This window comes from Rhinatrema bivittatum, chromosome 18 (assembly GCF_901001135.1).
Source record: "Rhinatrema bivittatum chromosome 18, aRhiBiv1.1, whole genome shotgun sequence".
In the NCBI taxonomy this organism is placed as follows: domain Eukaryota; kingdom Metazoa; phylum Chordata; class Amphibia; order Gymnophiona; family Rhinatrematidae; genus Rhinatrema; species Rhinatrema bivittatum.
Window position 1 is genome coordinate 3,136,922 of NC_042632.1, and position 27,952 is coordinate 3,164,873.

Below are 27,952 nucleotides of genomic sequence, written 5' to 3' on the forward strand. Positions count from 1 at the left end.
TGGTAAGAGCAATGGAAGGTGATGACCACAGATGGAATATCATAAGCAGGTAAAAACAAGGGAGACTGAATGTACTGAAGGGTTTTTATCTGCCAGAATCTGCTGTGTTACTCAATGAATGCAATGTTATCTTTTCATTGATAAACAGAGCTGAATTAGCCATAATCTGTGGGTAATGTCATTTGGCACTGAACGAAGCTCTCTCTCTAAGCTAGTAGAGCTTTGAGCTTTACTGAGCATGTGTGGGAGTTCCCGTGCGGGGGTTGACCCAGAATCTCCTTAGCCTATTTTTTTTTTTTGTCCTTGCTTCACTCATCTCTCTGAAAGATTTTTTTTCTCATTAGTCATACTTCTAGCTTGCATGACCCACAAACAGTGCTTTCAGTGCTACTGATTTTCTTACAAAAATTTCTGAGAAGGGACAAATTTTTCAAACATTTTTTCCTCATGGCTTCTAAAAAAAACAAAAAACCTATGCGTGGCTTTAAGGCCTGTGCTTGCAGATATCATTGACGATCTTGACTGGTGTTACTGCTGCCTAGGCCCGGAACATTTATTTATGTATTTATTTATATTCTTTTCTATACCGACGTTCATGGCAAAAATCATATCACATCGGTTTACATCAAACGAGAGGTTTACATCGAAAGAGGTAGATTAAATAAATAAAACCGGTATGGATTAACCAAAAAACTAATCAGGTTAACAGAAGAGGAACAAGGAGAGAGGAGTAGTATTAGGCAAATTAGAAATATATTAGAGTACATTAGAAATATATTAGGAATACAGAACTTGGAAAGGCATATCAACAAGATACATTAGCCATCATTATAGACCTATCAACAAGATACATTAGCCATCGTTAAAGCATCAGCAGAATAATCTAACATCACATAGCAGGGTTACAGTTGACAATTTGCGGGGTATCAAGTTAGTTATGATTAGGTTGGGTAACTGAAGACGATTGAGTTGTTAGGGAAAGGCTTGAGTGAATAGCCAAGTCTTAAGTTTTTCCTGAAGGTCAGTGGGCAGTTTTCCTGGCGGAGGTCAGGGGGTATGTTGTTCCAAAGGATTGGTCCCGTTATGGAAAATGACCAATCCAACTGCAAAGAATGTTGAAGAATGTCTCCTAGGGCCCAGTGTTCCAGAGCAACTAAAATGGAGACCCTCAGATATGAGCTGCAGGAGGTATCAACTTCCAAGGGCCACCATTCTTCCTCCTCCTCTCAGAGCAGCAAGAATAAGTCCTCCAGTACCAGTTCCTCACACTGTCGAGATCCAGACAGTGTGAAGAACTGGTACTGGATGACCCGAGAGGTGACGTCAACTCCGAGCAAGTTGGCCGAATCTGTCATACAGCCTTTAAAGGCCAAGATTTGTGACCTGTTGTCGCACTTGACACACTGTGCCACCAGCACCTTCAAAGAAGCAGAAAACATCAATGCAGAGTCGAAGAGCATCAGAGTCCTTGACATCTGCCCTGAAGCAGTCGACGCACCGAAGCACTTGAAGTCCAGTGCATTGGACTGCTTGATGCAACAGTCAACTCCATGTTTGCATGGCACCCTGGAGTGTGCGGAATGAGTGACCACTCAATGCATGGAGCATCAGTATGATTTGCACAGAAGATGTCGGAAACCTCAACACACCGTGACCCAAAGGGCCCCACTGAGAAATCCTTGATGCACAAGAGTTCAATGTTGACGCATGATGTATCAAAGCACAAGTCTCAAAAGAAGGGTACAAACCATCCCGACTACCTCTGACAATGAACTGGACCTCTTCCTATTGTATCCCCCACTCTTCAGCATCCAGGGTTGAGAAGAGGTGACTACTACTTCCCAGTGTTCCCAGTTTATCCAGTTCAAACACATGTTACAGGCAGCATTGCCAACCCAAAAATATACAGCTTCTGCCTCCTCTTTGGAGATAGCAGCCCTCCATCCTTCCGCTCCACCTTCATGGAGCGGAAGGATGGAGGGCTGCTATCTCCAAAAAAAAACCCAAAAACAAAAATCAAACAAAAAAATAAAAACAGGGGTGGGTAAGAGTATGGGGTAAGGGTGTGGCCTGCTTGTTACAGCGGTTGCTACCCCTAATTGAGCTGGACGTTCACTTGGATGCAGATACGGCGCTGCTCTCTAAATTGGTGGTGGGGTGGAGGGGAATTAGGGCTGGAGGGTACTGGAAGCCAATAGTAACAGGTGGGAGGGAAAAAAATGGATAAAGTGCGTAGCTTGCTGGGCAGACTGGATGGGCCGTTTGGTCGTCTTCTGCCGTCATTTCTATGTTTCTATGTAACCTGGGCTACATCTCCCACCATCTAAGAGAGATTGTCCACGAAAAATTACTGGACCTCCCGTGCCTTGGTGATAACCTTTTTGGAGAAAAGCTAAGGGAAATGGCTTCCCAAATAAAAGAGCAGAACATAGCAGTTCAGCCCTTGTCGACATCTGCCGAGCCTCATGCTGTGGGAAGATGCCCTTACTTTTCATATAAGAGGCTATACACCTGAGGAAGCCATATAGGTCACACTACCTGTATTGGCTACCACCACTTCAAACTACTTGGCAACATCTCAGGTGACCCAAACACATGCTCAACCTCGTGAGCATTGTTAACAGAAGCCGTAAGCAGCCAGCCAAATTGGCATGAAGCTTTTGACCTCTCACATTCAGGTGTCAATCTCTCTGGTAGGGGCAGAATCCAACTTTACCTAGCAACCTGGAATCAAATATCCAAGGATGTAGTGTGTGTTGAAGACAGTGCAACAGGGGTACCATCTCAATTTTCTGAATCATCCGTTTCTTCTACACACTGTGGTACCATCCTCTGACCATCTCATCTGAAACAAGAGGTGCATCAACTCCACAGTGCAATTCAGGAAATTCCAATCTCCCTTCACTTCTTAATCCCAAAGAAAATGGGAGGTCTTTGACCCATCCTAGATCTTCGAAATCTCAATTATCACATTTGGGAAAAACTCAGAATGAGTTTCCTGAGCACAGTCCTACCATTCATCCAGTATGGATATTTGATTTACACTCTGGATCTCAAGGATGCTTATGCATACATTCCTATACACACCTCTTGTTGGTAATACATCTGCTTCAAAATAGCAACCATCTCTACCAGTATAAGGTTCTTATGTTGTCTGCCCCCAATCTTCACGAAATGCCTATCAGTGGTTGCTGCCCACTTAAGGGATTCAAATATCTGGACGACTGGCTACTGGTGGCCCCCTCAAAGGAAACCTTCCAATCACTTACTCAAACAGTACATCTCCTATCACTGGGATTCCTCATCAACTTTGAAAAATCCATTCTGGAACTCATGCCATGCATTCAATTCGTTGGGACGATAATAAATTCAACAATAGCGAGAGCTTTCCTCCTCCTTGACAGTTGCAATTCTCTGCAAGATTGCAAAATTTTTATTAGAGAAGACTTGTGCAATGGACAGCCACATACTAATGCTATTAAGACACCTGGCAGTGGCTATTCACATAGTTCTGTTAGCGTGTTTACATATGTATCTCCTTCAATGGGGACTGAGAACCCAGTGGAACCAGTTCATACAACCACTTCATACCAAGGTAATTATAACCCCAGAAATGAAGCAGGAAATACACTAGTGGTAACAGCTGGAGGTGCTTCAAGCTAGAATACCCCTGCAGTCAGTTCCATACCAAGTTAATATTGGTGATGGATGCCTCCACAATTGGTTTGGGAGCCCACGCTGTACAGTACAAAACATAGGGAGTCTGGTTGGCTCAAGAAAGGGCATTACAAATCAACTTACTGGAAATCAGGTTGATGCGACATGTGCTAACAGCATTCAGCCACATATTGAGAGGATAACACGTCATGATCCAGACAATCAACAAACAGAGGCATAGGATTATGGTTCCTATGTCAGGAAGCCCTATATATATATGGCAGTGGGCAATCCAGAAGAACTCAGTGCTGCAGGTAACCATCTTACCCAGCATAGTCAACATTGTGGCGGTCAGACACAGCAGAATATTCTGCCACCTCGAATGGTCATTGACTCAGTCCACAGCCGATCACCTTTTCCAGCTGCGGGGACACCCGTGGATAGATGTACTTGCAACAGAACAAAATAAATCAATATTTTTTCATTCTATCCAGTGATCTATGAGAAGCTCCGGATGCATTCCTGATTCCCTGGACCACAGGCTTCATGTACGCCATTCCTCCAATACCACTCACAGTGAGGGACTGGGCCAAAATTATCTTAATCAGACCTGCGTAGCACAGACAATTGTGGTATGCCTATCTGGTACAGTTCTCCATCAAACCTCCTCTGAGAGTGGGAGACAATCCTGCTTTGACAACCCAAGAAGATGGCAGGTTATTGCACCCGATGCTCCCAACGCTCAACCTGTGACAGCATGGATATTGAGTTTTCGGTCTTAGCTTAATGGTCACTGCCAGTCCCAATTCAAAATATCCTTTTTTCAGTGAGAAAGTCTATGAGAGGCAATCAGTATTTCAAATGGAAGCATTACACACATTGATGTGTTTCACACAACTTAAACCTCTTTATTTACTGTTGTATCTGCATCACCTCTTCCATCTGGATTGGTGAGTACATCAGTGTGAGTGTATTTCAGTGCCATTGCAGCTTATCATTCATGGGCAATGGAGCAGCTATTTCCATGTGTCCTCTTCTCCAAATTCATGAAAGGATTTCTACACTTAAGCCCACTGGTAGGAAAACCATCAGTGCTTTGGGATATCAACCTCGTTCTCACCTTGCTGACTAAAGCTCCCTTTCAACCTCTAGAAACTGCATCTCTAAATACTTAACCTGGGACATTCTCTTTCTAGTAGTCATCACTTCCATGCACAGTTTGAGCAAACGATAGGCCATAGTTCATATACCCACTTTTTTGTAATTCTTTCATGATAAAAGTTCTATGAACACATTCGAAATTTCTACCAAAAGTGGTTTCCGCTTTTCACTTGAATCAATCATTCTTCCTACTTTCTACCCAAAGTCTCATGCACATGATGGTGAGAAGAGAGCTCTAGTGTACTACAAATGCAGAGCACAAGCCCACAGGAAATTGTCTCAATTATTCGTCTCATAGGATCCAAACGAAATAGGCAACCCTGTTATGAAAAGAATGCTATCAAACTGGATAGTCAGTTGCATGTAGCATTGCCACACAGAGGCTGGACTTGATCTTACCAATGCAGTCAGAGCCCACCAAGTGCAAGAAATGGCTTCCACCATTGCACACCTCAGAGAGGTGCCCGTAGAGGACATATATAAAATGGCTACTTTGGCTGCGTACAATGCACTGCGCCAGGAAGTCCTGTGTTACACAGTTTCTAAGTAGTCTGCCCTCCATGGTGGAGTCTGGGTTGCTATAGCTGATGTGCTGTGCTGCAACCCTCAGTTTAGGACTCCCTACTAATCATGGCTAATTCAGACCTGCTTATCGACAGAAAAAAGCAAGTTAGCACACCGTAAATGGTATTTTCTGTAGATAGCAGGATGAATTAGCCATGAGATACCCATCCCCCTCCCAGGATAGCAGACTGTACTATCCTACTAACTTTTTTAAACAGACTGAGGAGACTCTGGGGCAACACCTACGCAGGAACTCCCACACATGATCAGTAGACAGCTCCATTCAGTGCTGCTGGATGACATTACCCACAGATTATGACTAATTCATCTTGCTATTTATGGAAAACAATGTTTATGGTAAGCAAACTTGCTTTTCTCACTCTCTTCTCTTTTCTCATTACAGGCTTTTACTGAACTTCAAGCAAAGGTTATTGACACTCAGCAGAAGATGAAGCTTGCAGATATACAAATTGAGCAACTAAATAGGACCATAAAGCATGCTCACCTTACAGATTCTGAAATTCTGACCTTGTCAGATGAAACTCGCATGTATGAAGGAGTAGGGCGTATGTAAGTAACTGTCTATAAATTACTTCTTGGACTTGCTGAACCTTTCGTAAAGAGTCCATTTTCCTCTTTTTTTCCTGTCAAGTGTTTTTGAAGAGGAATAACATTTTAGCTGTGATTTGTCTGCTTATTGTGCTTAATGTGAGGGCAGGCATTTTTGGCAGAGACTGAATAGGACTTTTGTTTTTAGTTGAAGTTCATCTAAATGACCTTTCATTTTAACAAATAGAATATTTTACAGATAGGAGTCAGCTGTTTCTTTTCAAGCCCTTCCCATGTTCCTCAAGTGAGGACCTCTCAAGTTTGACCTGTTGATTTTCAGAGAAAGAGGCAGATGTTACAGCATGTGGTATTTCCTCTTGTATCTGGCTAGGCACCCTCTCATCCTCTATACACAAAATTGCCAAATAGTGTAAAATACAGCAATGGCATGTGAAACTACACATATTAAGATAAAAACTAGGGGTTGACCTGGTGACTTGGTGGCAGTGCTGTACACTGCTGTGTGGAGCACCTGGGTTTCATTCATAGGTGAGGGCATTTTCTCCCTGGCTTGGCTAGAGTTGAGGATGCTGTGGATTCAGTGTTCGCAGCCCCTGGGAGAGGGACTTGTGGTCATTGTGCAATAGTGACACCTAGTAGTTGAATTTAGGGATCCATGAATGTTAAGTTACATAAGATGCCCTGGTGTAGAACCTACATGGCCGAGGACTACTTTCTCTGCAATGACAGGAGTAAAAATATAAATTGGATGTAAAACAGTGGAAAAAAATCAGAGTATTTGCAAATTTCATTTATCCTGTTAGTACCCCACCTTTCATAACATCAAAGCAGCTTACATAATAAAATCAGCAAAACCATACAATAATATGCAATACAGTAAAATAAATCATAAAATCTGCTCAACTGCCAAACCCCATAATCACTGCAGCTCACAGTAAAACCTACATCCCCGCTATAATATAGTAATATAGTTAGCACTTCTGATTTTAGGTTTTAACTGATAAACCCTGAAAAAACACCTTTATGCAAAAAAAAATAAAATTGTTTATTGGATAAACACCGGAAAAACACTACTTTTCTAGTACAATGCCCTGCTGACCATGGTAGCCACGCTGCGGTTGACATCTCATGGGCTGCTATACTGCCATCTCTGAAGACGCCGCCATCTGCTTTCTGTCGGTGCACGCGTGTGCACTCATGCTCCTTGTTGGCCCCATGGCGGGAAACCTCTCCAGTACACACCTAATACTAGCACTTCTGCAGTCAGATGCCTCAGCAACAGGTCTTCCTGTGTTAGCTGGTGTTTATTGCTCATCCAGATCCTGCCTTGCCTCGTTCCTGCATAGTTTTAGTTCTTGCTTTGCCTTCACTCCTTCCTGTTCCCATCTTGCCTTGTTCCAGCTCCTGCTGTTGCGACCGTGGGCTTCAGATCCTGATGCAGGCGCGGCCTACAGCTGGTGATGAGGACACGGAGGCGTGGTCGCTTACTCATGGGAGAGCGTGAGCCCCTGAACCATGGCACGACTCAAGGAAGTGCCCCAAGGCACACTGTGGGAGATGAGAGCATGCAAGCACGGGCGGAGCAGGAACAAGCAGGACTGAAACTGAGGCAAGGAACTCGGAACAGGAACCAGGCAGAATCAGCCCTCTGGACCTATATGCACCAGTGAAACCCAGCAACGCAATGCTGGTCTCAGGAGTAGCCCTTCCAGACCCGCCACTTGGGAACAACGAGTGCTTAAGGCCAGACGGAGGCTGAGGGCAGGAATAAGACAAAGACTTGGAACTTGGAAGGTGCAGGTGGGCACTGTCACTTAGGGTGCACTACTCAGCCCGCCATGGGCTGGTCATGGATCACCCTGTCCACTTGCGCGCCCTACACAACCTAGGAAGGCTGGTCGCAGGAACGAGACAAGCGCCAGAAGGGGATCCAACCAAACAAGACTCCAATGACCGGAAACAGGAACCAGATCTATATGGATTTACCCTCTGGGTGACCATGTGGAAGACTCGGAACTTGAACACTTGGAACTCAGGATCATCAGGACTTCAGAATGACAGGACATCTGGAACTAGAACATCTGGAACATCAGGACTAGGCAACGAAGGAACTCCGACAAGGGATGAGATCAGGAACATCAAGACAATGAACGAAAAACCATCTCGGACATATGAAGACTACAGAGGACCTGGACCGGCAAGGAAGAACATGGACAACCATGAAGTCCGATCCGAAGGCCTCGAGGAACTGGAAGTGAGCCCTTATATAGAGCTCAAGCAGGAAATAAAGTGATGAGGACTTCCGGTGGGGCCGCGGGCTTTTCCTGCCACTGGCCCTTTAAATACAGTGAAGAGATGTGGCCATGCGCCTAGAGAAGGGCCCAGGAAGTGGAGCAGGACCATGGACAGCGGCGGCCTCCAGGCCGCGAAGACAGGAACAGGCAGGCGTTGGGGGCGGCCTCCAGGCAGCAAGATGGCGTCACAGAGGCAACGGCTTCCCCTGCCGTTCAGGGAGAAGGAGCCGGGCGGCCTCCCGCTGCGAGGATGGAAGACAGTGGCGGCACCGTGCCGCGCAAGTGAGGGCATCCTGGGGTGGTGCTAGGCCGCGAAAATGCGCGCCAGCGGCAGCTCCTGCCACCGCAGGTTAAGGACTTAAAAAGCGGCCTCCTGCCGCGATTGAGGAGATCATGACAGTACTTCTTGCCCTGGGAGGCAGCGGTGGCAGCGACAAGGCCTGGGTGCAAGTCAAGCATCCTGGCCGTGGCTTATAGGGATGGCGCAGAGTGGAGAGGCCTGCTTGCAGGATGGGCTCTGCGAGCAGGATCATAACACCTGCCTTACCCTCCTGTTCCTGCTTGTTTTGCTTCCTTCTTCTGCCCCTCAGTGCTTGTCTTCTGTCCTTCTTGTTCTCCTTGACCCTTTGCTTCGATACAGACTCTTGGATACTGTCTTTTATTGCCTTGACCCTCTGCTTGGATACAGACTCTGCTTGACTGCCATCTGCCTCGACCCACTACTTGACCGCCACTTGCTTAACTCCCTGCGTGGATATCGACCTTGTCTGGCTGCTGCCTTCCTTGACCTGTGGACGTTTTCACAAATCCTGCTGGCCTCAGAACCCAAAGGCCCAACCTGCAGGGGAAGAGGCTGGTTTAGGTGACATCACTTCCTCTGTCCCAGCTAGTAATGTGTCTGCCTGCTGCTGGTGTGGACCCAGCCCTTGCCTTACGACCTTGATATTATCAACTCCGCCGCAGCCCAAGTACCTGGAAAGCTATGACTACAAATGCTATGACTACAAATGCTCATAGTTTGGGAAATAAAATCCCAGATCTGCAGGCCCTAATGACAGAGGCAGAATTGGACATCGTTGCTATCACAGAGACATGGTTCACAGAATCTCATGATTGGGACACGGCAATACCAGGCTATAACTTGTTAAGGAAGGACAGAGTGGATAGAAAAGGGGGAGGTGTGGCTCTTTATGTCAGAAATAATATCCAAGCATCTGAGCTGCAAGGTAGTTGGGGCAAGGAAGAAGCACTATGGGTCGACCTAAAAACAGATGATGGAGCATCCATTTATATTGGAGTGGTTTACAGGCCTCCAAACCAAAAGGAAGAGCTGGACAGAGATCTGGTTGAAGACATCCATAAGATAGGTAAGAAAGGGGAAGTGGTGATCATTGGTGACTTTAATATGCCAGATGTAGACTGGAAAATCCCATCTGCAGAATCTAAAAACAGTAGAGCAATACTGGATGCCATGCAAGTATCTTTGTTCAAACAAATGGTATTGAAACCCACGAGAGAAGGAACTATTCTCGACTTAGTGCTCAATAATGGAGAAATCGTCTCTGATGTCAAGGTGGGCGCTCACCTCAGCACCAGTGATCATCAAACGGTATGGTTTAATATCACTAAAAGAATAGGGAAAAGAACCACAAAGACCCGAGTTTTACAGTTCAAAAACACAGACTTTGAGGAAATGGGGAAGTACCTAGAGGAAGAACTAAATGGATGGGAAAATGAGAGAGATGTGGATCAACAGTGGACCAATCTAAAAGGAGCAATCGCCAAGGCAACTGCTCTATATGTTAGAAATGTAAAGAAAAGCAAAAGAAAAATGAAACCTATCTGGTTCTCAAAGGAGGTGGCTGACAAAATTAAAGCTAAAAGAACTGCATACAAGAAATACAAAAGATCCCAAAGGGAGGAGCACAAAGAAGAATATCTGATTCAACTGAGGGAGACTAAGAAATTAATCAAGTTGGCAAAAAGTCAAGCAGAAGAGAGGATTGCCAAGGAGATAAAATATGGTGACAAAACATTTTTCAGATACATCAGCGAAAAGAGAAAAGTCCAAAGTGGTATAGTGAAATTGAAAGGTGGAAATGATCAATGTGTGGAGGGAGACGAAGAAATGGCAGAAATATTAAACGAATACTTCAGCTCTGTGTTCACTAAAGAAGACCCTGGAGAAGGACCATCTCTACACAACAAGAAACTGGAGGGAAGCGGAACAGAGGAAAATCCATTTACAGTAGATAATGTATGGGAAAGAGCTAAAGAATCTGAAAGTGGACAAAGCCATGGGGCCTGATGGGATTCATCCAAGGATACGGAGGGAGCTCAGAGATGTGCTGGCGGGACCGCTGTGCGACTTGTTCAATAGATCCCTAGAAACGGGAGTGGTGCCGAGTGATTGGAGAAGAGCGGTGGTGGTCTCTCTTCACAAGAGTGGGAACAGAGAGGAGGCTGGTAACTACAGACCAGTTAGCCTCACTTCAGTGGGTGGGAAAAGTAATGGAGTCACTGTTGAAAGAGAGAATAGTGAACTATCTACAGTCCGGAGAATTGATGGACCAGAGGCAGCATGGATTCACCAGAGGAAGATCCTGTCAGACAAATCTGATTGACTTTTTTGACTGGGTAACCAAGGAATTGGATAGAGGAAGAGCACTCAATATCATATACTTGGATTTCAGCAAAGCTTTTGATACGGTTCCGCACAGGAGACTGGTGAATAAAACGAGAAGCTTGGAGTGAGTGCCGAGGTGGTGACCTGGATTGCAAATTGGTTGACGGACAGAAGACAATGTGTGATGGTAAATGGAACCTTCTCTGAAGAGAGAGCGGTTTTAAGTGGTGTACCGCAAGGATCGGTGTTGGGACCGGTCCTGTTCAATATCTTTGTGAGCGACATTGCGGACGGGATAGAAGGTAAGGTTTGCCTTTTTGCGGATGACACTAAGATCTGCAACAGAGTGGACACGCCGGAAGGAGTGGAGAGAATGAGACGGGATCTAAGGAAACTGGAAGAGTGGTCGAAGATATGGCAGCTGAGATTCAATGCCAAGAAGTGCAAAGTCATGCATATGGGGAGTGGAAATCCGAATGAACTGTATTTGATGGGGGGGGGGGGGGGGGGGAAAGGCTGATGTGCAACGGAGCAGGAGAGGGACCTTGGGGTGATGGTGTCTAATGATCTGAAGTCGGCGAAACATGCGACAAGGCATAGGCTAAAGCAGAAGAATGCTGGGCTGCATAGAGAGAGGAATATCGAGTAAGAAAAGGGAAGTGATTATTCCCTTGTACAGGTCCTTGGTGAGGGCCTCACCTGGAGTACTGTGTTCAGTTTCTGGAGACCGTACCTTCAAAAAGACAAAGACAGATGGAGGCGGTACAGAGAAGGGCGACCAGGAAGGTGGAGGATCTTCATCGGATGACGTACGAGGAGAGATTGAAGAATCTAATATGTACACCCTGGAGGAAAGGAGAGCAGAGGTGATATGATACAGACTTTCAGATACTTGAAAGGTGTTAATGATCAAAAGACAACGACAAACCTTTTCCGAAGGAAAAAAATCAGCAGAACCAGGGGTCACGATTTGAAGCTCCAGGGAGGAAGATTCAGAACCAATGTCAGGAAGTATTTCTTCACGGAGAGGGTGGTGGATGCCTGGAATGCCCTTCCGGAGGATGTGGTGAAGACCAGAACTGTGAAGGACTTCAAAGGGGCGTGGGATAAACACTGTGGATCCATAAAGTCAAGAGGCTGCCAATGAAGAGTGGGTGACTCGCCAGAATGATGGCTACTGCCTGGAGTCAATACCCTTATTAAATAAACATACACAGGCTTATGGTGACTCCAACATCGCTCTAAGCTTCAACAGCAAGAGGAAATGTGGAAAAAAGGATTCACACTCACAAAGAGGGGAGTAGCTGGCTTGTTACGGCGGTTACTACCCCAAATCAAATAAGCCTGATACTTCACTTTCAATGCATATACAGCAAAGTTCTCTGATTCAACGGCAGGGGAGAAGAAAAGAGGGTTCGCACTCACAAAGCGGGGAGTAGCTGGCTTGTTACGGCGGTTACTACCCCAAACCAAATGTGCCTGATACTTCACTTTCGATGCACATCCAGCATGGCTCTCTGCTTCAACGGCATGGGAGAAGACTTATACGTCACGCATATCCAGCATAGCTCCCTGCTTCAACGGCAGGGGAGAAGAAAAACAACCAATAAGGGCTAATAACATAGTCTGGGTAAAACAAATAAGCATGGGTGCAGCTTGCTTATTGCGGCGGCTACTACCCCATACGAATCAAGCTAGATATTTCACTTGGATGCAGCTCCATCACTGCTCTCTACATTAAAGGTGGGGGTGGAAGGGAAATAGAACCAAGAGCTAAGAGAAACAGATAAGTATGAGAGAAAATATGTGTGAAGCTTGCTGGGCAGACTAGATGGGCCATTTGGTCTTCTTCTGCCGTCATTTCTATGTTTCTATGTTTCTATACTTTGTCATCCTTCCTTTGCCTACTCTGGATCCTCCACTTTATTTCTGTGCCTTTTCCATGCTAACAACTCATCAGCTTCAGAAATATATGTATTTAATTCGACCAGAAAAGGTATTCAATTGAGGGTATCTATGCTGCAAAAACACCAATAAACACCAAATTTTGGTACCCCCTAAAGAACCCCTAATTAGCTGGGGGTTCTTTATTAACAACTAAAATCAGAAGCCCTAAACATAGTAAATGACAACATATAAAGACCAATAGAGAAGTATTGGTTGCTGAGACCAGTCTCAGCAACCAATGCTCTACCTGACCTGGTCGAAAATAACCTCAGCCTAACCAAAGGCTGCCTGGAAAAGCCAATCCTTAATCATTTTGCAAAGCTTCAGATAATCTGTTTCAGTCTGAGCTTCAACAAGAAGATTGTTCTAGAGTGCCAGGGCAACATAACTATAAACCTTTTGTATACTTACAGACCAGATGAACAATGATCAATGAAGGAACAGTTAATAGTGCCTGCTTTGAAGATCTTGAAGTGTGGCTTGGTTCATAGGAATATAACTGAGTAAACAAATATTTAGGAACCTCTGATCGTAGGACTCTTTTTAAAAACCAAGGACAGAATCTGAAACTTGGATCTAGATGTGACTGCGAACTAATGTAGCTCTTTCGGAACAGGGGTGATATGTTCAAACTTCTTCCCTCCTGTCAACAATCTAACCATAGTATTCTGAAGAAGGTGAAGCTGTTTCATATTAGTGTCAGTAATGCTTTGGTATAATGCATTGCAGCATTCCAGTTGATTGGTTATCAAGGCATGGACCATCAAGGTGAGATTTTATAATCCAAAAATGGGCAAAATTGGCAAATATGTTGCAAGCCTTGAAATGAAGACTAGACCACAGCCATAATATGATTGTGCATAGTCAAATGTCTATTTAGCTTAACTTGAAGAGTGCATACAATATCTTTTGGAAGCAAAATAACTCCAGATAAAACCGGAAACTCAGATTTCACCTCTAACAGCTAGACCACAAGGCCTCTGGTTAAATGGGTTTAATTTCAGTTTAAAATATTTGTGCCATTTTGTAGCTGCAAGCAGTTATTCAAATTATCTACGAGCACATCTTGGTCCGGCCCCACATACACAATTGGATATCATCTGCAAAAGCTGGCATTCAAAACCAAATCCCTGGATGATAAACACCACTGGGGCCAAGTGATATCTCATAGTGCTAGACTCATCTTTCCTATTGAGCTGGAAGTATAAAGGAACAGTAAGAAGCTATCAGGTCTGAAAAATAATTCATAGATGATTAAAAAAAAACCCCAAACAAATATATATTAATAGTATAAAATGTAACAGTTTATTTATTGTATTTATTTATTTGTTTTTATTTACCGACATTCGATCGAGATATTAGAATATTGTTATTAACAACAAAAGCAATATAGCAAAAATGGGAAAAATGGCAGTGATGTACAGCTCTGATCACACCATATGAAATTTTGATAAATGTGTAAAACAGCAATAGAGATTTACAAAGTCCCCTTCCACCCCACCTCAAACAACATATGAAAGCAAGGGTGCAATTCAAAATATACTATAATGAAATAAAAATAAAAAACAAAATATAAAAAGTCAATGTAAATCATTTAAAAGCTGGCTATGAGCCTTATGTGGTAAGGAATCGAAATGAGACCAAATCTATAAAAATTCAGCCTTCCTATTAGGTAAGGCCCCCTTGGTTTCAAATTTCTCTATATCCATCAGAGTATTAATCACAGTTTACCAAACTTAAGGAGGGCGAAGCTCACCAATAATGCGAGCAAAAAAAACTTTTCTTAATCATAATTTATGTGTATACTCCCAGGAGCAAACAAAGAAAATTCTTCAAATAACTTACATAGAAATGACGGCAGAAAAAGACCAATCAGCCCATCCAGTCTGCCCAGCAAACTCCTACACTTATTTTCCCATACTTATCTGTTTCACTAACCACCATGTTCAGGGCCTTTGTTGGTAACTGTTTGATTCAAATTTCCTGCCATCCCCTGCCATTGATGCAGAAAGTAATGTTGGAGTTGCATCAAAAGGTGAGCATAAAGCTTAATGGTTAAGGGTAGTAACCTCCGCATCAAGCAAGTTACCCCGATGCTTGTTTACCCAGACTGCACAGATCAGTACCTTGTTGGATGTTGTCTGAATGTAAATCCTCTTTTCCACATGTATCCCTCCTGTTGAAGCAGAGAGTAATGCTGTATATGCATTCAAAGTGATGTATCAGGCTTAATCGGTTTAAGGTAGTAACTGCCGTAATAAGCAAGCTACCCCACACTTATTTGTTTACCCAGACTGTGAAGTTTGGTCCTTGTTGGTTGTTGTCTGAATGCAAATCCTCATTTCCACATTTCCTCTTGCCGTTGGAGTTTCATTAACCGTGCGAAGGCTTATTGAGTAAGGGTAGTAATCACCAGGTAGTAGCCTCCATTCCAGCAAGCTGCCCCCATGGCTCTCTCTTCATTCCCATTCTTTAGCCTTTATGGATCCACAGTGTTTATCCCATGCCCCTTTGAAATCCTTCACAGTTTTAGTCTTCACCACTTCCTCCGGAACTAATGTAACAGTTTAAATTGTTTTACATAAAAAATTTAAATCTTAAAATTATGTAAAGTCATGTAATATTTCAATTGAATTTTTTTTTTTTTACTGTTATCTTTTTCTCCTTGTACTATTCTGGTTTCATTTTACCTATTTTAACTCTGTTCCTTTATTCGTTTCCTTTCCTTCTTTTATCTTTTTTCCATTGATAAGCAAGGTTGAATTAGCCATGATCTTTGGGCGGTACTGAACGGAACTGTCTATCCAGGTTAGTTGAGCTTTGAGCTCTGCTAAGCATGTGTGGAAATTCTCGCTCAGTGTTTACTCCGTTTGTTTTAATAAGCACTTTGCACGGATAGTTTTTCTGTATCTCTCAGGAAAATCTTCTCTTTAGTCTTTAAAATTTCAAAACTTGCAGTTTCAGCTACTCACAACAGCACTTTCCAGTCTTGGTTTCAGAATAAAAAAAGGGAAACTTTTTTTGTAGAAAATCTTCAAACCTTCTAGAACATGGCTGCCAAAAAAACCCATCAGTGGCTTCAAATCATGCCCATTACAGATGGATTTGTGCAGTGTGTGATATGTCTCGGTCTGGACTACAATCAGCCAATCTGTGCAGGGTTCAGAAGGTCCCCTCGCTCGCAGTGGTCCAGAGCAGCGAAGATTGCCAGCCTCGGACATAAAAGCAGGAGAAGATCGCTTCAAAGAATCATCTTTTGTTTACTTTGTCTAGAAAGTGATTGACCAGAGATTTTTCCTATTGAGACAACCCCCAAATGGGCAGCCTCAGATGTGTCGAGCCCTAGATGGCCTCTCTCCTCTTACTCAATCAGACTGCCTACCAAGGCAAAAAACTGAGATGCATTGGTGCAGAATGCACTGAAAGAGTCAGTGCAGCATCAAGCAAAGTCTGCGTCCTCAAAAGATGTGTCAAAGTCCTCAAGCCATCAATGCATAGAGCATTGGTGCATTTGACGCACAATGTATTGACACGCATGAGTGCGTAAGAGAACTTGAAGCCTGGCACATGGAGCATCGAGACTCTCTACCGAAGATTCACTGAGCTGACCAAAGCATGACTCATCGAAGCAACTGACGTATATTGCATTGAAGTGCCTGGAGCATTATCCTTCTAGCCTAAGTGTGCCGAAAGCATTGGGAATAGGAACTATAAAGAAGCCATTACACAAGGTTAAAGACCATGCGACACATCCTCCTCCTCCTCCCAAAGCAAGAGATATCTAAGCACTCATTGGATGCAGTCTGCTAGCACCTTGATGCATATGATGCAAAAGACTCTGAAGTACTCCCTATCAGTTTGGATGAAGCACCTCATCTCTCTCCATTATCGTATCACTCCACTGCTACCATGCAGTCAAAGCATGCAGAGCCCGTTTCTTTTCCAGTCTTACTGGTGCACCCAGGTGAATGTTATGCTCAAGAGATACTAAAGTCAGTTTTATCTACTTGGCTGTATGTAGTCTATGGTTCATCTGTGTTGAAGACTGCACTACATGACCACCTCCCATAACCAGGGCCCTTCCAGTTTCCCATCTTTATTGCCAGAGCCTTCACTTACAGTCTCCAAAACCAATTTGCTCTGTTTTACCTTTGGCATTGAATTATGCAGTAGAACAAGAATCCGTGTTAATATCTAAAGAAGATGCACCTCCATTAACCCCAGCTCAAATGTCACAGCAGGGTATGGAACAGGTTACAGACATTGTACATAACTTCTCTTCTTTCGTCCAAGAAACAGAGCAATCATCGTTCTTGCCGACCTATTCTGCTGTACTCTCTACAAAAAGGGATGCCAAGTGCTCCACCACTGCCAACATTTGCCTCTTGGCAACTCTTGCGGTCTAACTCCAATGACCACCCTCCTCTCCCTCTGGGCTTCAGGTTCCTCAGCTGCCCCTTGTACCTCATAGTCCAGGTTACATTCACCATAAGAGTCCCTTGGCAGCTCCACCAGTATTCTTTCAGACTCACCTCCAGGGCTACTGGATCATAACTCTTCACCAGAAGATCTAACATAGTTCATGGAGTAGATCGTCATGGCCCTTAATGTACCAGTACAGAAGGATATAAATCCCAGGGCGGAGTTTATGGGCATCCTAAAAATCTTAGATAAAAACATTAGATATTCCAGCTGAACCATTTGCATTACCAACACACGCAGTACCGGATGTGCTCTTGATGAAGATGTGGGAGAAACCTTACTCGGGGATTACAGCAACCCCGGAAGTTGGATTTGAAATTTTTGCATAAAGAAATCACACTGGACTATGGTGTCATTCAGCATCCACACAATTCCATAGCAGTGGAATCTGCCCTCAAGAAAGCTAAAAAGACCAACCTTCACTCCAACACTCCGCCTGGAAAGAATTTTAGATGATTTTAGAAAGAAGGTGTTCCAGGGCACAATACCTACAGCACGGATCACTCAACACCACTTTTACATGGTCCAGTATATTTACTAATACGTCCAAAATTTAAAGCCCTTTATTCAGTCTGAATCTGGAGAACAAATCTCCACCGCTCCACTATATAAGTTAGAAGTTATTTGCCATCTACTTCACTCTGTTTACAAATCCTTCGACATTACAGCTCATACATTTGCTGGATCCATCTGAGTTTGCCACAAGGTGTGGTTGAGAGCAAGTAGCATATGGGAGGATGTACATGAAAAGTTAGTTGACTTACCCTGCCTGGGCGATAACCTTTTTCGTGAGAAACTAGGAGAAACAACAACCTAGATCAAAGAGCAAAATGACACAGTAAACCATAAAATACTACTAAAAAGACTAGAAGAAATCGGATTACACAGCAAAACAATAAACTGGTTTAGTTCATATCTAAATAATAAGTTCTTTCAAGTTCAGATCAACCACATTATCAGAAAAAGTCAATCTCAAAACAGGAGTACCGCAGGGATCAGCCCTGTCTGCAACCCTCTTTAACATATACATGCGCCCTTATGCCATAAGAACATAAGACATTGCCATGCCTGGGTCAGACCAAGGGTCCATCAAGCCCAGCATCCTGTTTCCAACAGAGGCCAAACCAGGCCACAAGAACCTGGCAATTACCCAAACACTAAGAAGATCCTATGCTACTGATGCTAGCAGGACTAGGAATCATACATTACATTTATGCAGACGATATTCAACTAATTCTACCAATCGAGGACACATTAGAGAAAACGTTAAACCTAGCTAACATGTACCTAGACATTATAAAACAACTGCTAAACCGAATGGAACTTGTGATTAATATTGAAAAAACAGAATTTCTACACTTAGAACGAAAAATATTGAAATCATACCAAACTCCAATAATCCTCAAAGACAACCAGAAATTGAACTAGCTGAAAAAGTACGAAACCTTGGAATAATAATGGACCCAGAAATCAATTTAAAACAGCACATATCGCTAAATGTAAAAGAAGGCTATGCAAAACTCATGGTACTCAGAAAACTAAAACCACTACTAACCCTAGCTGATTTCAGAACAGTACTTCAGGCACTAGTTTTCTCCAGCACCGGACTACTGTAATGCCCTTTTACTAGGACTCCCGAATACAACATTAAGGCCACTTCAAAACACAGCAGCTAGAATACTAACCAGAAAAAGGAGGAGGGACCATATAACTGAAACCCTGGCGGAATTACATTGGCTACCTATTGAACACAGAATTAAATACAAAGCCCTATGTACCATACATAAACTAATACATGATGAAAAATCGGACTGGCTAAACACAGCATTACGAGTACACGTCCCACACAGAAACCTTCGATCAGCAAATAAAGCACTCTTAACCATTCCCTCAGTAAAGACAGCGAGACTAACCCAAGTGAGAGAAAGGGCCTTATCTTTAGCAGGCCCCACACTTTGGAACACAATGCCTCTAGAGATCAGATTACAAAGAGATCTCAAAACCTTTAAGAAAAATGTAAAAACATGGCTTTTTTTAAACAAGCATTTTATAAAGAGACTGGAGAATAGAAAATATACAGGAATAAGCAGAAGATCACCAGCACATAGCACTATTCTAAGAATGTGCATTATAATAGTCTATGAACTCTACATCACAATAAACGTAATTGTAAACACTATGAATATGAATTTTACCTGTGAACAGTACCTTACAGGTACATTTGGTCATGACCTACTTCACTAAACGATTGTCTTTAACGATTTATTGTAACTGAACCTTTTGTGGCACTTGTTAGAATGTACTACAGTACGCATCCACCTACATTCATTTTTGTGCCTACATGTAAACTGTTGTGATGGTATATAATTTAGTGACGGTATAGAAAAGATTTTAAATAAATAAATAAAAGTAGCGGTCTAGTCCTTGTCTACCTCACCAGAACTGCATTTCTCTGGCAGAAGACCATATATCACATATAAATTACCTTACTATCCCAGAAGATCATATCGCTTTTACCAGCAGTATTGGTTGCCACCTCTTCCTACACAGCACCAACTGTTCCAGACCGCACTAGCAAGGGGTTTCCAGAAGGAGCGCTGACATAAAAAATGCAGCAACAGCCACAAGCAAAATCTGATCGAGGTTTTGATTAGCCCAGTTTCTGCTACACAAAATCCAGTGGGGTAGGATGGGATGGGGGGACACGATGTAATCATTTGTGCCAGTCTGGCTCCAAATTTCACAGGACAAATGGGTTCTAAAAATTGATCAGCATGATTGTCGCCTCAGTTTCAAATGACAACCGGTACCTCCTTTTGCAGCTTACTCCATCTTCCAATCCCGCACATTTTCCCCAGCAGCTGCTAGCACAAAGTCATTCAGGAAGTGCCACTGGTGCAATATGGGCAGGGATTCTACTCTCAATATTTCATAATCCCCAAAAAGACTGGAGAACTGCAGCCCATACTAGAAATTCAGGATCTTAATCAGCACCTACGTCTTGTGAGATTCAAGATGACTGTTCTCTGCTTTATTCAGCAAGGAGACTGGAAGTGCTCCCTGGACCTCAAGGATGTCTATTCACACATCCCTATACCCCCTTCCTTTTGGCATTACCTATGCTTCAGGGTGGATACACTAAACTATCAATACAAACTTCTTCTGTTTGGAGTCTTGACTCCCCCCCCCCCCCCCCCCCCCCCAAGTCTTCACAAAATGCCTTGCAGTGGTAGTGGCCCAATTATGTCGACAGAAGATATAAGTATTTTCATATTTGGATGACTGGTTGCTAGTGTCTCAGACAGAAGACTGCCTTCGGAGATGGCGATAGCAATAGAAACACTATTTTCTGGGATTCTTCATCAACTCTGAGAACAGTCCTAGTATCCACTCAACACCTTCAATTCATTGGAGCAATTATAGACTCATGTCAAATGCAAGAATTCCATCCTTTGGATTGAGCATCCACGCTAACTGAAATTGCCAATTCGCTGCTGTCCTCCCCGAGCATAATGGCACACTGACTCCTAATTTACATGGGACATCTAGCAGCAACAGTTTATGTAGGTCCTCTCATATGCTTACTGCGTACATGAGCTTCAGTGGGGACCATGTTCACAATAGAACCAATTTCTACAATCGTTCTATACATCTGTCAGCCTCACTTCAGAGATATCAGAGATCCATGTTTGGTTACAACCTGCAGTTCTTCGTATGGGAGCGCCACTCTGACCCATCCCTTACCAAGTAGTATTAGTCACAGATGCCTTGACTAGGATGAGGAGCTCACAGTGGTCCATACAGAACACAAGGTATATGAACCCCTTGGGAACGCTGTCTTCAGACCAATCTTTTGGAGCAGTGTGAAATGCACTACACTCATATCCTCCGAGGAAAATGCATCATGCTTCAAAAGGACAATCAAGTGGCCATATTTTATATGAACAAACAAGGGGGCACTGGATCCTTTGCCAGGAAACTCTTCTCTTATAGCAGTGCCACACTATAAGCCTCCTATTTGCTCGGAATAGCGAATACCTTGGTGGATCACCTCAGCAGAATTTTCCATCCTCATGAATGTTCTCTGCAGCAATCCGTAGCCAACTGACTTTTCCGGCTATGAGGTCAATCTTGGTTTGACTTACTCGCATCAGAACCAGAAATTAGAACAGTTCTGCTCCATACTATCCAGTGCAGAATGCAAAACTCAAAATGTGTTTCTACGTCTCCGGAACACAGGCCTTGTGCATATTTGGTTTTCCTCCTGGTCTACTTACAGAACAATTGTTAATCTGTTTTTTCTTAAACAGGCAGTCTTTGTACAAGTAAAGAACTTGTATTATCGAGAGGAGTAAAAGGAAAAACTACAGAAGCCTTGTTTAAAAGCAAATAAAGTACAAAGAGTTCTATAGGTACTGAGATCTAGTCTCCGCCTGCTGCCAGCAAAGTGGCAGAAAAAAGATGCCAGCCAGATGTTTCCCTGTAGAGCACAGCTTTATACAGTTCTTATTTTTCTCACACCAATATTCCCTCCTTGTCCTTATACGGTATTATTCCTGTTCTTTCTTTGTTCTATATTCCTGCTTCCTGATGCATGCTCATCACAATGCTTGATATCTGCGTGTTAGCATATCTAGATAGAATCTCTTGATGTGATTAGGGTTAAAAGTTCTTAAACCCGTGCATAAGAAATAGTATCAAAGGCTTTGCTTACAGGCTGTTATTTCCTGAGACCTTTGAACCCCATCTTTCGTATTCTCATTCCCCTCTTGAAACCTCGCGTGCAACGCACTCAGAGATTTCACCACAATTTTGTCGCTGTACACATCCCAGGCGAGAGGCCCTTGTCTTAGGTTTGGCCAACCAGATAGGGGCTCAGGCATTGATCCACTATCCCCAACAAAGAGTACTGAAAGCTGTAATCCACAGTCAAGGCTGTTAACGCTTGTCTTGCTCAGCCAGAGACACACAGTAAAATGCATTTGATAAATCTAATACTGTTTTAAAAAGTCTTAGCTGCATAGACTGTAAACAGGATTTTCTACATTAAGAAACTGCTGTTCTACTCTATAATTTAGAGCTCTTAATCATGTACTACCCTCCAGGACCCATTTGGTTTTCGCACACTGTTGTGATTCTGCCCGTGGGCAGTCACCCACCTACCTCGAACTAGGCCACGGCCAACGCTGTCCCTCGCAGCAAGCCGAGCCGCGATGCTCCTGGCTCTCCCGCGGTCCTAGTGCCACCGCTAGTAGCTCCCTCTTCGTGGCACGGAGCCGCTGCTGCAGCCAGTCTCTTCTCTCTGCGGCAGGGCTGCCGCCACCGATGCAGCTATCCTCTGGGCCTCCCACGCGGCAGGGACGCAGCCAACGAATCTCCTGCTTCTCCTTAGGCACGGGTGTGCGCCTCAGTTCGACTTTTAAAGGGCCAGTGGTGGGAAAAAGCCCCACGGCTCTCTGAGATGACATCAGCCTGTTCCACTTCAGCCCTATAAAAGAGGCCCTTTGTCTGTCCCTCGTTGCCTTCCCAAGGAGCCAGTTCGCTCCTGGATGGTCCAGTCCAGGAGGCTTCTGAGGTCCATCGCTTCTTCAAGGTCCTGTGTTTCTCGTTGGAGCTCCTTTGTCTTCGTCTGAGCTTTCGTTCCTGGAAATCCTGATGTTCCATGTCCTGTTGTTCTGTGGTTTCATTCCTGAAAGCCTTGATTTTCAGATGTCTTGTTTTGTGGTTCCGTTCCTGGAAGTCCTGTTGTTCCGCATCCTGATGTTCCAGACGTTCTGTGTTCCTGTTGTCTTGATTCTGATGCTCTTGCCTTCACTTCTGCAACCAGTTCCCAGGTTCCTTGTGCCCACCTTTCCTGGCGTGCCATGTCGTGGTCCGTGACCAGCCCCGGGGAGGCTGTGTAAGGCACTTCGTGGTACAAGGCCTTCTTCTCGTCTGCAGCGCAAGCCTCTGGGAGACTTCTTTTTTAAAGCCTTGTTCCTGAGTATCTTGTTCCCAGTCTACGGAGTTCCCTTGTGCCTGCTCCGTCCATGCTTAAGACTCTGCCAGAACCTGCTCTGCTTCAGCGTGGTCTGCGACCAGCCACAGGTGGCTGTGTAGGGCGCCCCATTGCAGGCCTCTACTGAATCTTCGTCATGTTCCAGTCTCCACTTCCATTACCTCGTCTGGAGTCTGTTTCGCGTTCAGCATGGTCCACGACCATCCATGGGCGGCTGTGTAGGGCACGCTGCGATGCAGTTCTCACCCAGTACTTCGCCTGACTCCTGAATCCTTGCCTGAACTCTGAGTGACCTGAATCCCTGTCCGAGTCTTCTTTTTTTTAATCATTTTTATTAGATCAAGCAATATGTAACATTTACAACAATGTCTATAATACAATATAAATGCAAACATATGGTAATAAAGGACAAAAATTTGTTTCAGTTTTTCTATTTAACAATCTCCCCCCCCCCCCCCATCCTCCCCACTTGGCAACTAGAGTCATTACATAATGTCGCATGGAACATGTTTCAAGAATAATAATATAAAATTTAAATAAGGAGACTGATGAAGATAGTGAAGAAGAAGACCACACTCAGTGGAAGGGAGAGTGGACAGTGGAGTGCCTCAGGGATCTGTATTGGGACCCTTATTTTTCAATATATTTATAAATGATCTGGAAAGAAACACGACGAGTGAGATAATCAAATTTGCAGATGACACAAAATTGTTCAGAGTAGTTAAATCACAGATTGTGATAAATTGCAGGAAGTCCTTGTGAGACAGGAAAATTGGGCATCCAAATGGCAGATTAAATTTAATGTGGATAAGTGCAAGGTGATGCATATAGGGAAAAATAACCCATGCTATAATTACACAATGTTGGGTTCCATATTAGATGCTACAACCCAAGAAAGAGATCTAGGCGTCATAGTGGATAACACATTGAAATCGTCGGTTCGGTGTGCTGCGGCAGTCAAAAAAGCAAACAGAATGTTGGGAATTATTAGAAAGGAATGGTGAATAAAACGGAAAATGTCATAATGCCTCTGTATTGCTCCATGGTGAGACCGCACCTTGAATACTGTGTACAATTCTGGTCGCCGCATCTCAAAAAAGATATAATTGCGATGGAGAAGGTACAGAGAAGGGCTACCAAAATAAGGGGAATGGAACAGCTCCCCTATGAGGAAAGACTAAAGAGGTTAGGACTTTTCAGCTTGGAGAAGAGACGACTGAGGGGGGATATGATAGAGATGTTTAAAATCATGAGAGGTCTAGAACGGGTAGATATGACTCGGTTATTTACTCTTTCGGATAATAGAAAGACTAGGGGGAACTCCATGAAGTTAGCATGGGGCACATTTAAAACTAATCGGAGAAAGTTCTTTTTTACTCAACGCACAATTAAACTCTGGAATTTGTTGCCAGAGGATCTGGTTAGTGCAGTTAGTATAGCTATTTTTAAAAAAGGATTGGATAAGTTCTTGGAGGAGAAGTCCATTACCTGCTATTAAGTTCACTTAGAGAATAGCCACTGCCATTAGCAATGGTAACATGGAATAGACTTAGTTTTCGGGTACTTGCCAGGTTCTTATGGCCTGGATTGGCCACTGTTGGAAACAGGATGCTGGGCTTGATGGACCCTTGGTCTGACCCAGTATGGCATTTTCTTATGTTTTTATGGGAGTTCGTGCTCATATGTGCAAAACAACAAAAAAAAAAAGAAAATTAATTTTAAGATGGAGGCATACTAATAGAACAATAGCTCACAGGATACAACCATTGAGATATACTAAGCGTTCCAGCAGGACAGAGTTGAGTGATAGACAAGGTCCTGAAACTTCTATTAGGCTTGATGCTCCAACCACTGGATATATGGTTTCCAGACCTTGTGGAATGATGTCAAACGATCATGATGTACTGCAGTAAGACGGCCCAGTTGGTAATAACCATGCAGTCTGTATTGCACTTTGGCTAGGTTAGGTATCTGATTAGTCTTCCAATGTGCAGCAAGTTCAATTCTTGCTGCAATAAATACCTGTTGTGCGAAGTGCTGAATTTCCTTATTTACCGTATGTAGAGGTAGATTCAATAATATATGCCAGGGTTTGGTTTGCAATGACAATTGTACAACAGAGGAAATCCAAGCAATTATATCTGACCAATAATTGTTTAACGGTATACATTGCCACCAAATGTGAAAATACGTACCAATATTTCCACATCCCCCTCCAACATTTTACAGACTCCGTAGGAAAAAAGTGGTTTAAAAGAGCAGGTGTATAATGCCATCTATACAACATCTTGTAACAGTTTTCCTGCAGGAACATTTATGAGCTGCCGTGAAGATTTGATCCCAATCTGTAGGGTCAAACTCGTGCTCAAAATCAGCAGACCATGCAGTTTGTTGTCGCAATAGACCAGTAGGTTTTGTATTCAATAGGGCATATATTTTAGATATTAGTCCTCTGCATGACATTGGCATTCGTACAAAAATTTTCAAATAAAGATACTGATAAGCGTAATGTACTGTTCCTAGTCGCTTTTCTAATAAAATGTAACAATTTAGCGTATAACAAGAAATCCACGTCAGCTAGGGGATAGTTAGTACGAATCTCCTCTTGTGTCATAATAGAGCCTTGTATCTGTATATGTTCAAGACGAATAATACCGGCATCCACCCAAATTAAGGCTGCCCTGGTCTGGAGTGCGTGTGGAAGGACGATATTGGTAAACAGATGCGTTAACAGTGTGTTGCTCTGGCCCTATTAAAAAGGGTTTCCATTGTGTCCACACTAAGAGTTGTATCTAGTGCACAAGGTAAATGGGACATTGCGCTCCAGGTGGTTTTATGTTGCCAGGGTAATGCACACAGTGGTATATTCCCTATCATCGCCTGTTCTAATAATACCCATTGTGGGACAGCTGTAGTTTTGAGGAGAACTACCAACGCCCGTAGTTGGGCTGCACAGTAATACCATAATAAATTCGGCACACTCAATCCACCTCTGTTCTTGGGAAGATATAAGATTGACCTAGACACCCTTGGGGGCCACTTGTGCCAAATGAAACCACAAATTAACTGGTGCCACTTCTTTAACAGAGAAGAGGGCACAAGAATGGGAATGGTGGTGAAAAAATACAATTAGCGTGGTAAAATATTCATTTTAACGATGGCGATACAGCCTAAACAGGAGTGCATGGACCTGGACCATCGTTCCAAGTCTCCGCGAATGGATTGTATAAGGGGGCTGTAATTCAATGTAAATAATTGGTTAACATGGGACCCAATTCGTGCACCTAAATATTTCAATGCTGTTTTCGCCCATTTAAAAGGGTATTCTTTCTTAAGGGTTAATACTTCAGTCTGAGGGAGAGTAAGATTCAATATTTCTGACTTATCGTAATTCACTTTTAGACCTGAGACCTCACTAAAATTTGCTAGTTCACTCATGAGGCCCGTAAGGGAGGAAGGGGGGGGTCTGTGATCATGAGCATAATGTTGTCTGCGAATAGCGAAATTTTGAATTGTTGGCCACCTTTCTGATTTGTGTTGTAAAGGGTTCTAAAAATAGGGTGAAAAGCAAAGGCGACAACGGGCATCCCTGCCTCGTGCCACGCCCAATTGGAAATGGCTCTCCATAACCACCATTAGTCTTCACTCTGGCCCTAGGGCAATCATAAAGTTTCATAATCCATTTAATAAAGTATGTGCCAAATCCCATATGGTGTAGTGTCTGGAATAAAAAAGGCCAATGAACTAAGTCAAATGCTTTTTCAGCATCAAAGGACAAAAGCACTGCAGGGGTATGAATGTGGTGTACTAGGACAATGAGGTCAACTATTCTGCGGACATTATCTGCTGCCAGTCGCCCTGGAACAAAACCTACTTGATCAGAGTGGACGAGACTAGGAAGCACACCATTCAGTCTCGCTGCCAGAATTCTAGCCAGAATTTGCAAATCCAGATTGATCGAGCTACAATGTACTGGATCCCTTCCAGGCTTAGCAATGACAGTAATTCCTGCCGTATTTGCATCGGGAGCTGTGGAGCATGTGTCTGGAAGCGAATTAAACATGTCCATAAGAGGTCCAGAGTAGTGGATGCGACTTTCCGATAATATATCCCTGTCAAGCCATCTAGCCCTGGCGCCTTTCCTATTTCTAGGTTTTTAATAGCCACTAAAACCTCTTGTACCTCAATAGGTTGATCTAAGAGCACCTGTTTGGGGATATCTCCGGGATAATTACAGAGTCTAAATAGGCTTTAATTGTGGGCGCAGTAATAGTGGCATCCGGGGCATATAATTTAGCATAGTATTCTGTGAAAGAGTTACGAATTCCTGTAGAAGTCGTTTCTGTTGTCCTCTGCATATTGTTTTCTTTGGCAACCAACGTCTGTGCTCTAACCAATTTCAATTTATGTGCTAGATATCTTCCGGCTTTGTTACCCCCTTCAAAAAATTGTTGTTTAAGTAAATTCAGTTGGTGATTAACAGCCTCATCATCAAACGACCTCTGGTGTGTTTGGCTTTCAAAATATGTATATATATACGTGTGGAGTTGGTTAAGAAATGTTGTTTGGTTAAATTACCTATCTCCACTAAGAGAGATTTACGTTTACTCTCTCTGTCCTTGTTACAGTATGTGGCTCTGGCAATAAGGAGCC

The 27,952-nt window shown here is 43.5% G+C and overlaps 1 protein-coding gene across 3 annotated transcripts in view; it reads left to right on the plus strand.

Annotated features, from left to right (window-relative positions):
• Positions 1-27,952, plus strand: part of PFDN1 (prefoldin subunit 1) — a 315,909-nt gene that overhangs the window by 93,071 nt on the left and 194,886 nt on the right. For all 3 annotated transcript variants that reach the window (XR_003853383.1, XM_029583638.1, XM_029583639.1), the window contains exon 2: positions 5,786-5,952. Coding sequence is in view for 2 of the 3 variants with exons in the window: in XM_029583638.1 (XP_029439498.1) it covers positions 5,786-5,952 (167 nt within the window). In the remaining variant the exon portion in view is untranslated. The remainder of the gene's footprint in view (positions 1-5,785; positions 5,953-27,952) is intronic.